The sequence below is a fragment of the Pinus tabuliformis genome, chromosome 3_2, assembly GCF_031772625.1.
Source record: "Pinus tabuliformis cultivar Carrire ecotype Pingquan chromosome 3_2, CPIR1, whole genome shotgun sequence".
Lineage (NCBI taxonomy): Eukaryota > Viridiplantae > Streptophyta > Pinopsida > Pinales > Pinaceae > Pinus > Pinus tabuliformis.
The window spans coordinates 821,159,090-821,171,690 of record NC_142302.1 but is presented as its reverse complement, the minus strand read 5'-3'; the positions used below and the strand labels follow the sequence as shown (position 1 = coordinate 821,171,690).

The 12,601-nt window shown below is 33.7% G+C and overlaps 2 protein-coding genes across 3 annotated transcripts in view; one reads left to right on the top strand and one right to left on the bottom strand.

Moving 5' to 3' along the window:
• LOC149183191 (PR5-like receptor kinase) overlaps positions 1–12,601 on the bottom strand; it is a 138,614-nt gene that overhangs the window by 52,854 nt on the left and 73,159 nt on the right. The gene's annotated exons all lie outside the window — the stretch shown is intronic.
• LOC149183192 (glucan endo-1,3-beta-glucosidase-like) lies at positions 1,680–3,164 on the top strand. The gene is made up of 2 exons (XM_089418684.1): positions 1,680–1,857; positions 1,989–3,164. The coding sequence occupies exons 1-2, from the start codon at positions 1,791–1,793 to the stop codon at positions 3,089–3,091; spliced, it is 1,170 nt and encodes a 389-aa protein (XP_089274810.1). The 5' UTR covers positions 1,680–1,790; the 3' UTR covers positions 3,092–3,164.

Genomic DNA, 12,601 nt, shown 5'->3' with positions numbered 1-12,601 from the left:
TATTGACCTTATCGAGGTTAAAATCCACCCCAAGTGTCAAATTGGTTTATTTGCACTAGCTTTGAGGGCTTTTCTTCTTCTCCTTTCTGTGCAACCTCACCACGATAACTTTGGTTAACACAATTTGGAGCCAAGGATGTCTCAAAAGTCTCTAAAGTAGAGGTCTCCTTCTATGTAGGCCCAAGTCTTGAATCCCCCTTATCAGTAGCCATAACTTTTTTAACCCTGTCCTCCTAGACTATAAACTATAAGGTGTCAGACACCAAATCCCACAGGAAGCAGCAAGCCCTGAAGAGAAGAGGAGTTGATTGGAAAAGTGAGACAGTTTCAAGAAGGTCGGTCAGTGTCAATGACTGTCGCCAATGGTAGAATGCAAGGAACGAAACTCGAGAGAGGAGCGGAAAATATGGGGGCAGCGGAAGGGGGGTTGTGGGGCGGGGCATCATTCTGCTCACCTCAAACCCCATAATTAAGAGCGACAGGATTATCTGACATCTTGGGCAGAGCATAGAGAAACGAACAAGACCTACTTACCTCCAGTGGAAAGCATGCAAGCCTCCACAAAATTTTGTGGAGAGCAACACATAATCTAAACTAGAGAAAAACAAGATACAAAACTCATAAAAAAGGGAAATTGAGTCACAATAAAACAGCTACAGACTTAAAACTCACCAAAAAAAAGCACTCCATTGAAAACCACACCTTAAAATTGTGCTTAAAAAACCTTGAATGCCAACCTCATCCTCTATGGCTCATACCCCGAGATTAGCGGAATCGCTGAAAACCCCCCGTCATTACCAATACTCAAGTATTGTGAGAGTTCTCAGTGGTACAAGTGTCTCAGCCTACCTTGTGTCCAAACACAAAGTGAATATTCTTGTAGGCTTGAGACCAATAATTAATTTTAATGTTGGATAAAATATTTGTAAGGTGTCAATTTAGTGGAGTCAACATCTTTTAAATTTTGTTTTAACCTTAAGTATTCAACTTCTCCCCTAAGCTTTAAGCATAAAACTAAACCGAAACTAGCTGATTTACATTTCATCAATTTCCTATATTCGTCCGTTCATGGTTGCTCAACGTTAGCCTTAGGGCTAAATACGAAAGACAACTCTTAAAAAAATAAAAATAAAAATAAAATGGAAATAACTTCACACACCCTGCTCGGATTTGACCAGGATAGCTACTCTCCAACTTCAAATCAAGTGGACAAAAAAGGTACTCTGATATCATCGAAAGTTTCCCTATGGACGGAAATTAAGAGTGGATTTTCTCTGTCGACGAATAAGCGCGAGTCCGCCTGCTCGAGACCATGAATCTCATTTTTGTGGATATGTCGCTTTCGTTCTAGATGGGAAGGAAACTTCCCTAATCAACGTTTCTCTATTGACCAAAACTGACAGTTACTGTGACACTGCCTTTTGTAGGCGATTCCTATTTCCACCACAGTTTTTTAATTAATGCCCCCTGACATGTGGGGGCGATAGGGAAATATAACGCTCGCTGTTTTTTTTTCTCCTCCAGTCATGACGGGGCGCGTTATATTTCCCTATCGCCCCGCATGTCAAGGGGCATTAATTAAAAAACTGTGGTAGAAATAGGAATCGCCCCTTTTGTACATGTGTAATGGAGTCCAATTTGAGAAGGGATTTAGATGGGGTAGGAAGCTGCCATATTCAATCAATCAAAGGTTGCAGACTCCTGCTTGCCCCACACGGCACGGCATACGCATCTCATAAAGTGAACGTCCTCGCGTACATTTCTCATGTCTCTCATTTCCCCTCTGAGAAATGGCAGCCTCAACGCAGATCATCTTCACTGGGTGTATTGCCATCTTGTGTTGTTCAATTCTCTCAGGCAAGTTGGCATTAACATAACACTTATCTTTTCTTCTTAATTCCAAGAATTCATATAATCGAATTGTTATTACACATAAATATCGACACGGTTTCTCTATATAGCTTATTATAGTTCAATTCGTTTTGCAGATGCTGGTAAAATAGGAGTCAACTACGGCATGCTCGGAGACAATCTGCCAACTGCAGACCAGGTGGTAACCTTGGTGAAGAATAACAACATTGGAAAAACTAGGATTTTACGAGCCAGCAAAGATGTGCTGAAAGCTTTTGAGAATTCTGGGATCGATGTAATCGTGGGAATCGGTAATGACAAATTGCAGGCGATATCCTCCAGCCAGGATTTAGCAAACAGTTGGGTTAACGACAACATTATTCCCTTCTATCCCGCCACCAATATCACATACATTGCAGTGGGCAACGAGGTTTTGCCTAGCACGCAGTACGCATCGTATCTTGTCCCTGCCATGACCAACACTCTTATTGCCATTCAAAATGTCGCTCTGCAGGATTACATCAAGGTCTCCACGCCCCACAGCTTGAATGTTATAAGCAACAGCTTTCCGCCTTCTGTGGGTGCCTTCGGAGACGACCTGAAGGACACCATGAGTTCGATACTCAAATTTCTGTCAGATAACGAGGCTCCCTTCATGGCCAACATCTATCCATACTTCAGCTACATTGCTGACACAAACGACTCTTCTCTGGACTACGGTCTCTTTGAGTCCACGTCTGCGGTGGTGCAAGACGGAGTTCGGAACTACAGCAACTTATTTGATGCCATGGTTGATACTTTTCTGTCGGCCATCGAAGCCATGGGATATAGCAACGTCCCAATCGTCATTACTGAAACCGGATGGCCTTCTGCTGGCAATGATGTGGCCACAGTTAAGAATGCTCAGGCTTATAACAACAATCTCATCAAACACGTTTTATCGAATGCAGGGACACCCAAGAGGCCCGGAACGAGCGTAGAGACATATATTTTCGCTATTTTCAACGAGAATCAGAGGATTGGGGATGAGACGGAGCGTCACTTCGGCCTCTTTAACCCCGACGAAACGCCTGCATACCATGTGGACTTTTCTTCATATCAATCGCCTGGACAACCTGTAACGAGTGGATGTGGAACGCCTGCATACACCGTCAACGTATCTCCATGTCAATCCTCTGTACCATGTTCACCAAGTCAATGTGGACAGGCCCACATAGTTATCAATATAGGAGTTGTGTGAGATTGGAATTTGTGAAATTTTTTTTGGTGGTCTTCATTTTTTGTTTTAAAGCCATGCAGAATTAACCACTCAAACATGTGAATGTAACAAATTTCTGCCAAATTCAAAACAAATTAAACAAGAAATAAACCAAAACCAAGTACAATATGGAAGGGTTCAGGTTACTTTTAGAAAGTGTGACTGTATTAGCATATTCATATAAAATAAATAAATTAATATTACTTTTATGGTAGATAAGTTTTATTTGATATAAATAACATAAATTAAATAAAGTAAATGGTTTAATGTGGCTAATTCACATTATGTATAATTATAGTAGCATATTTTTATAAAATAAATAAAATAATACGAGTTGTATTTAGTGTTATTTTTTGGAATTTATTTATTTATTTTTATTTTTTTTCTTTTCAGTTTATTTTTTTTAAAATCTGAATTTATTGAAAGCACAGGTCTGATGGCTAAACCATGCACAATCGAAGTGTTTTAGGGTTCTTTAGGGTGTTGAATCTATATATAGTTAAAAAAACCAGTGTAAATAACACAAATCAAGATTTGACTTCAAATTTTTCCACCAGATTCTAGCACAGGACAGTCAAGAAAATAAATAACTCCAAAGTAATATAGGTTTGACTATAAATACATTTTAATTCATATAAATAATATAAATTAAATGGTTTAAATGTTGCTAATTCATATTAGATACAATTTGATTTTTTTTATAACAGCGGAAAAACAAATTGATTTTCTTTCACGATATTTTAATATATATATTATAATTTTATTTTAATTTATTATAATGATTATTAATTATAAATAAATAGACAACTCCAAAGTAATATAGGTTCGACTATAAATACATTTTAATTGATATAAATAATATAAATTAAATAGTTTAAATGTTGCTAATTCATATTAGGTACAATTTGATTTTTTATAACAGTGGAAAAACAAATTGATTTTCTTTCACGATATTTTGATATATATATTATAATTTATTTAATTTATTATAATGATTATGAATTATAAATAAAATTAGTGTAAGCAAAAAATATATTTATTTAAAAATATATGTGATAATAAAAATAATAAGTAATAGTAGTCAATAAATTAATAATTAAATTAAAAAGTAAGAAGGACATAATTATCTTAGAGATAAATCTAAATCCTCTATCCTAACTGTACTAGAAATATTTAGCAGAAGTTAATTCCTTGTCATCAATATAATAATTTGAACTAGAAATATTTAGCAGAAGTTAAATCCTTGTCATCAATATAATAATTTGAACTGAAAACAATATAATAATTTGAACTGAAAACAATTTCGGAAGAAATCACATTGGTAAATTTAGGCCCAGGCATTTCGAACCAAGGAGTGTGGCTCATCAGCAAGACAAAATATCCCTATGCCCAAAAGAGTGAAATTGAATGTATGGTTGCAAAAATGTTAGAGGATTGTATAATTCAACCTCGTCAAATTTCTTTCTCTACTCCATAATATTGGTGCACAATAAGGACAGATCATGGCGTATGTGTTCAGATTATAGGAAGCTCAAAAATATCACTATTAAAGATAAATTTCCCATTCCCATCATTGATGAATTGTTGGATGAATTACATGGAGAAATTTACTTCACCAAGATATATCTTCATTCAAGATATCATCAAATTAGAATGAAGACTAAAGACATTCTGACAAAAAAAAAACAGAACTCATGAGGGTCATTATGAATTTTTGGTCATGCATTTTTTACTTACTAATGAACCTTCGACATTTCAAGGTTTGATGAATTCCATTTTCAAAGCCTTCTTTAGAAAATTTGTGTTAGTATTTTTTGATGATATATTAATGGAAAACAAGTCTTGGAAGGATCATGTTCGACATGTTGATAGGGTGCTCAAACTATTGGAGGAAAAGTAATTATATGCAAAAAAAAACTCCAAATGGTTCTTTGGAGTGCATGAGGTGGAATATTTGGGTCATATTATATCTCATCAGGGTGTTAAGGTTAACATGGTATTATTGCAAGTTTGTTAAAAATTATGGGAGAATAGTAGCATCTTTAACTACATCAATGAAGAAAGATGCAATTTATTGGAATCCATAAGCAACTAAGGCATTTGAACATCTTAAAGAGGCAATGTGTCAAGCATTAGTCTTAGCTACTAACTTCACAAAAACCTTTATTGTGGAATCTGATGTCTCAGGAAATGGAATTGGTGTTGTTTTAATGTAAGAAGGAAGACCCATTCTTTTGAAAGTCATCCAATCAAAGGAAAGTATTTACAAAAACCTATTTATGAGAAGGCAATGTTGGCAATACTACATGCACTAAAGTAATGGAGACCTTATCTCATGTGAAGACACTTGAAGGTAAAAATAGATCATGATAGTCTTAAATACTTTTTGGAACAAATATTATCCTCAGAAGAGCAGAAAAAATGGGCCACAAAGATGTTTGGTTATGACTTTGAAATCATCTACAAAAAAGGGAAGAAAAATGTTGTTGCAGGTGCACTCTCAAGAAAGGATGAGGATTTGGAAGCATTGTTTGTGCCATTTCTATTATCCAACCTGATTGGATAATCAAAGCAAGGGATGAATGGAATAATGACGAAGAGTGTGGACACTCATTCAAAAGTTACAATAAGATCCCAGTACATCTGATACATTTGGCTAGAAAAACGATTCATTATGGCATCTCTTATATCTTTGTAAGAATTCCTAACTCAAGCAAAATATTCTTTTGGAATTGCACACCTCCCCCTTAAGAGGGCACTCAGGATTTTTAAAAACTTACCACATGGTCAAGAAGGATTTTTTTTGGGATGGACTTAAATTTGATATTCAGAAGTTTGTGGTAGAATGTTTGGTTTTCCAACAAAATAAAGTTGAGACAATTAAGACCCTGGGTCTGCTACAACCTTTTGTCATTTCAAGTCAGCGTTGGGAGGAGGTGTCAATGGATTTTATCACAAGTTTACCGAAGTATGAAGGAAAGAGTGCCATCATGGTGGTAATTGATAGACTTACCAAGTATGCACATTTTTGTGCATTATGTCATCCTTTTAAAGCTAATATAGTTTCTACTGCATTTATAAAAGAAATTCAAAAGCTACATAGAAACCCAAAGATTGTTGTAAGTGATAGATACTCATTTTCACTAGAAATTTTTGCATGAAATTATTTTCTTGTCGTAGTACTCAATTAGCTCATAACTCATCTTATCATCCTCAATCTAATTGGAAAAATGAGATAGTGAACAAATGTTTGAAAGGATATCTTCAGTGCTTTGAATCTTATAAACAAACACAATGGGTCAAGTGGTTACCTATAGTTGAATGGTGGTATAAAACATCCTTCCATATTGCAACAAAAATGACCCCATTTATGGAACTTTATGGATATCATCCACCATTCATCACATCATCTTTAAGATAAAATTCTAAGGTACAAATAGTGGAAGACCACATCGAGCATCAACAACAAGTTCTCCAACTCTTAAATGATAACCTCACTTTGGCACATAATCGAATGAAACAATAGGCATATCAACATCGCAGTGAAATAAGTTTTGATGTAGGTGACTAGGTATTTTTACAGCTACAACCATACAAACAAATGTCCCTTAAAAAAGCTAAGAAGAATAATATATTATCACCCAAGTATTATGGTCCTTACAACATGTTACAAAAGATTAGTACAATGGCATACAAATTAGAGTTGCCTGCAGCTTCCTGAGTACACCAAGTTTTCCATGTTTCATGCTTAAAGAAGGTTATTGGTGACAAGTTCTCAGTTCAAACAGTGTTGCTAGAACTTGAAGAAGAAAAAAAAATCATATTTGAGCTTGAAGAAGTCATAGAAACAAGAACCCAACAACTACGAAATTGATTAATTCCAGAGTATATCTTTAAGTGGAAGAACTTACCCATTGAAGACTCCAATGGGAGGATGAGAATTTTATAAAGAAGCATCCGAAACTACTCAAGCATTGAAGACAACAGTATTTTGGAGGAGAAGGGCATGTTAGGTCCCTATAATACCAATGTATTCCCCTTGTTGTTATTGTTAGTGTAACCCCTATTGTTATTGTTGTGCCCATGTATCCCCAATGTTGTTATTGTTATGCCCCATAGAAGTCCACCATTGTTATTGTTGTGCTCTTATATTATTATTTTTATGTAGGGTTTGATTATATTGTGACCCCTTAGACTCTTATATATACTAAGGAGGTCTTGTCATTTGTATCATCCAAAAATTGTTCATTTATGTAATATAAAGGAGGTTTCCCCTTCGAAGAGGAAATTTTTTAAGTTGATGATCTATCTTTTCTTCTGTTCTTTGAGCTGGTTGCATAACATTCTTTTTAAAGCATTTGCCACACAACTAACCTTCTTGACTTGTTAAGTCAACAAAACTACAGTGATCTTGAAATGCTTCTCCCCCTTCTTTTTTTATCATAGAAGTAAAATATTAAAGAGTCTCAGTTATAAAATCTATTGGTCTTAATGGACTTTAACCATCATCGTCATCATCATCAATTTAGTTAATTTTATTATTATTTTTTACTATTATTTTATTTTATCTTGGCAATATGAGATATATCATGAGGTAAGTGTTTGCCTACTCACATTTACCAATCATTTAACTGATATGATTGCCCTAGTTTATGAGTCAATGATATATATATATCTATATATAACAAGATTCTTAACCATACAGATTTACTATCACTTTATCACAGCAATCCTTAACATGTAAATAAACTTAATGACAATATCATGGGTCAATAGTATGACTTATCCATACCACATGTTCATATATATATATATATATATATATAATTTAATTTAATTTTATAACTATTGTTTTGGTTAAACTAAAAAGCTAAAAAAACATAATTATCTTTAAAATAAATTTAAGTCTTTTTGTTTCTAACTATAGCTAAAAATATTTTTAGGAATCTACGATCTATCATTTTCTCTAAAAAATAACTCACAACCACTAAAATTTGAACCTTGAATCTCTTAATTTCTATAAACTTATGTTACTTTAATAATCCACTAAAACATCCTAAAATCTAATTAAATTAAAATTTTAAAAATTCAATAAAATATAATTAAAAAATTAGCATTTTATTAAATTTATAATCCATGTGCATGCATCGAATATGGCGTACCAAATGAATTATCATATTTTACATTATGACAGTATGTTGATCTTTGTAAGGCATGCTGAGGGGGGAGTAGTATGTATCCATGAATAAGAAAATAGGCAAGATTGTGGTTTGATTTTCAAAATTTTAATAGGCCTAACCTACAAATTGTGGCCTCAAGGATAATAACGAAGTTCAGATTAAAAGTAGGTCTGTACGAGTATAGTGATGTGCGGTTTGATGGTAGATCCATTTGGGAGAAGCCCAAGAGACCGAAGTTCAAATCTCATGGAGTACTGTGACCTGCTGTGGTAGTAGCTAAAGGAGTAGATTCCCCTTTCTCATGAGTTTTGTTCTTGCTAAAATCATAGGATCTTAGTATATCCGACTCTTGCTAAAATCATAGGATCTTAGTATATCCGACTTGCAGGTAGTTGGATGTACTCCTGATGTTATAGAGGCAGCTACGAGGATTGATCCTGGGTCTCCCATAGATCAGAACGTTCTTGCTAAAATCATAGGATCTTAGTATATCCGACTCTTGCTAAAATCATAGGATCTTAGTATATCCGACTTGCAGGTAGTTGGATATACTTCTGGTGTTATAGAGGTAGCTACAAGGATTGATCCTAGGTCTCCCATAGATTAGAACTGGCAGTTACGGATTCACCATGTGTTAAAAAAAAAAAAGCCTGTACAAAGCTATCGTATTAAAAAATAAAAACAAATGCTAATTTTATCACATATTAAAAGAAATTTCAACTTACGAAAATATTTTGAATGGAAGAAAATCCTTTTTAGATAAGAAAACTTTGGGATATATCGATAAGGAGAAAGAGAGTCAGCATTTGTTTAATTGACATGCTGACTTAATTATTTGTTAATTATTGATTCGAGGAAATGTCATTTTCGTTAAAAGGTTTTAATATATAAAAAGTACTAGAATGAATATAAATGTTTTTTAATTATTCATATTTTTTTAATTTTTTAATTATTTATATTTTTTAAAATGTTGTAATCAAATAGTGATAGAGAAATGGATTTTTATCCGTAAATAAGAAATTTCATACCTCAATTTAATATATAATATTAAATTTAAATTATTATTTATTATTATGAGAAAGCAACACAGAAATAAAATAAACAAAATTTTTGACTATATAATATAATATATCTTAAATTTAAATTATTATTTATTATTATCAAAAAACAACACAAAGAAACAAAATAAACAAATTTTTGACAATGTAATATAAGTTTGGTTTATGTTATTTTATTTTGAAATTGTGTTTTACTACACTGAATTGTAGGAAACCTGACTTATATGGATCCTACTAAAAACTCGAACAAGACATCACCTCAAAGGGGACACAACCAACTAGCAAAACCACCAAAAATACAAGTCTAAGTTCTCTAATGACACTCATACATAGCTTTTGAAACACAAGAAACCCTCATGATTGTCTCTAGCCAGATATTTAGATACAATTGTAGAATCTATTGCAAAGGACAAAATCTTCTTAACTATTGTTTTTGGTTATAGGACTACACTGATTAAATATTATAGAATTGGTTTGAATAAATAACAAGTTATAGACATAAAAATCACTAAGAAACAACTATTGACATTATTTATTGACCCACATACCTAATTACAACCATTAATGAAAATAAATGCATCTTTATAAATCAGTGCACCTTCCATCCATTTCTAAACCATTGGATGGATAGGTGGTTTATGGTATTTGATAGAACTCCATCTAATAATAAGGTGGCACCTTATTGTTTCCTTAGGAAATTATGGGAAAACTTCATTTTAGGTCTCCATGTCAACTACTTTGACATTGGATAATTCTAAGGGTTGAGTTAGGGGTATGAACAAGAAAGAGAGAATGCTAGGTATGACCCAACAATAGGTCTTCATCCTTCTAAAAAAGGGCCTAACCCCCTACCTATAATCCTTTGTTAAGTAAGAGTGTCTGCTAGAAATAGATAGATATAGCCACTCTAAGTTGAATCCTCGTGCAACATGGAAATTTTATAGTATTATCCCCAAAGGAGTGAGATGAAGATGATGTCGAGGGATGGGTTGATCCTTTAGCCATTCCAACCAGCCACCTTGGTTGCATCTATAAACCATTCACCAATCCCCCTTATTGATCCAAATTGGATCATTATATTATTTTTCATCTATCTCAATGCTTTAAAGTGGAAAAATTAGAGGAACGAGCTTACAAGGTCATTTTTACTAAAGGGCCTTGGTGTGGAGAATTGGTTTCTAACACCTTATGAAGGAATTTTGAGGCTTTAAATAACTTTTTTGGGGGTCCATAAAATCTCACATATGTTGGACCCCTTAATGTTATTATACACTTAGAGAAATTTCCAATAATGCAAGAATCATGTCAAACAAAGTTTGTATAAAAAATTTATGTCTCTCGCATGTTGACCTATCACGTTGACCACCATGATATGAGTGGATGCAAAAATATCCCCCATTACTCAAGTATATGGGGCTAGCCATATGTGGAATTTGCACAAGACTCTAGAAGGTTAAAACTTGTAACTCTATTTGAGGGAGTGAAATCTCACCCCTAGTGAGCTATCAAAGTATGTTATATATTGAGCCATTGAGAGGAGTAGGGTCCATTCTATGTTATTGTATTTTGTTCCATATGTTTGCAGAGAAAAAATGAGTGGGAATATAGAGAGAGAAAAATGGGATTAAGTTTCTTTGACAACCAAATAGGCCACAACATTTAGGTAACTCCATAGCGAGTACCTTGCTCTTCGTACTTGTGCAATTCCCATACTAGAGAAAAGAAAGCATAAAATTCACACCTTTTAGTTGATTTTTATCTTATAATGGTTACCTAATGAAACTCCTTTTGTCTACTATTGTAACATCCTTTATTTTTGATAAACTAGTTTTTATTTATAAAAGAGGGTATGAAAAATAAAGAATAAAAAATGAAAATGAAAAAATAGAAAAAAAAGAAAGAGAGATGAAATGAAACCCCATCAAAAGAAAATCAAAATTTGAATAAGTGAGCCTGTTTAAATGCCACTTCAAAGAAATAAATTGCATTGCAATAAATTAAGGTTTTGTGTGCATTGATCCAGATTTAAATAGGAACGCAAAAATTTACAGATATAACCATACATATAGAGATGCAGTAGAAATAATACTTCATTTCATTAATGGAGAATACTGAAATATGCTTACACACAGAAATGGAAAGAAACTAGCTAGGGCGATGGTAGCTTATCTCTGAGAAGAGATGTGATGGCTACAAGCCTCTGAACTATGTTATAATGAGGATCGAAGGACTATTTATTGTTGAGAAACAAGGCAAAACCCTAAACATACAAAAAACTAACCCTAGAAGATGAAACGCCAAACTGTGGGCCCCATTTGGGTAAATTGGTACATCAACTTTCTGGGGTTGTAACTTTGGCATATGATCTCCGTTTGACGTGTGCAATATCTCATTAGAAAGATCTATCTGAGAAATACAACTTTGGGAAGAGAAACATTGGTCCATGTGTTATGCTCCTATATCAATAGGTATCATATTTCATGATTGACATTGATGAGCCCTGCAATATGTTCATACCTTTTCTGGTTGCAAAGGTTTTCCATATTGTAAAAGAATAAAAAAAATTCTAAAAATGTAAAAAGGGTATGCCCTAAAAGAAAAATCAAAGGGTTAAAAGAATACAATGGTCAGACAAAAAATGAAAGAAATGAACCCCAAACAAAGAAAGACCAGGAAAGTGTGCAAATCCAAAAAGCCACTACTTTTTCATTTTATGTAAATAAAACATTATGTGCAGCTTGTTGAACTTTATGCCACAATTGATGAATCGCCAAACAGCTTAATCCTGGCTAGTTCATGTTTGAATTTCCTATTTTAGAGATAGAGAATAAAATCTGACCAAACTGTTTAAAATTGGCAGATATGTAGATAGGTAGAGAAGCAAAGGAGCTCAACTGTTTAATCTGAGCCCTTGGAAGAAATAAGTGCAGATTTAGATAGGCTTACAATGTAAAGAAAAGAAAAGTTGAAAAGGGTTTGCTAGTCTAAATGCAACCATAGAAAAAGAAGAAAAAATTTTAGGCAAAGTAAGCTGGGTAGGTAGACTGGTGTTGCAGAAGCATACGTGTGATTGATTTTGTCTCTCAAGATGTTCATCTTACTGTTATCACAAGTACCATGGCAGATATTTGGATGCAGATCAAGCGAGGCATGACTAACTCCCCTTCTTATTTTCCCTAATCATTTACTAAATTCCCCCAGAGATATTAGGATCTGCTTAAATATCCTCTAAACCACTCATCTCATTTCATAAG

Bases quoted from the DNA above. Each gene is read 5' to 3' on its own strand.
- LOC149183192 (XM_089418684.1), top strand. From the start codon at position 1,791: ATGGCAGCCTCAACGCAGATCATCTTCACTGGGTGTATTGCCATCTTG. The intron at 1,858-1,988 runs GCAAGTTGGCAT...TTCGTTTTGCAG, and splicing joins GTGTTGTTCAATTCTCTCAG to ATGCTGGTAAAATAGGAGTC.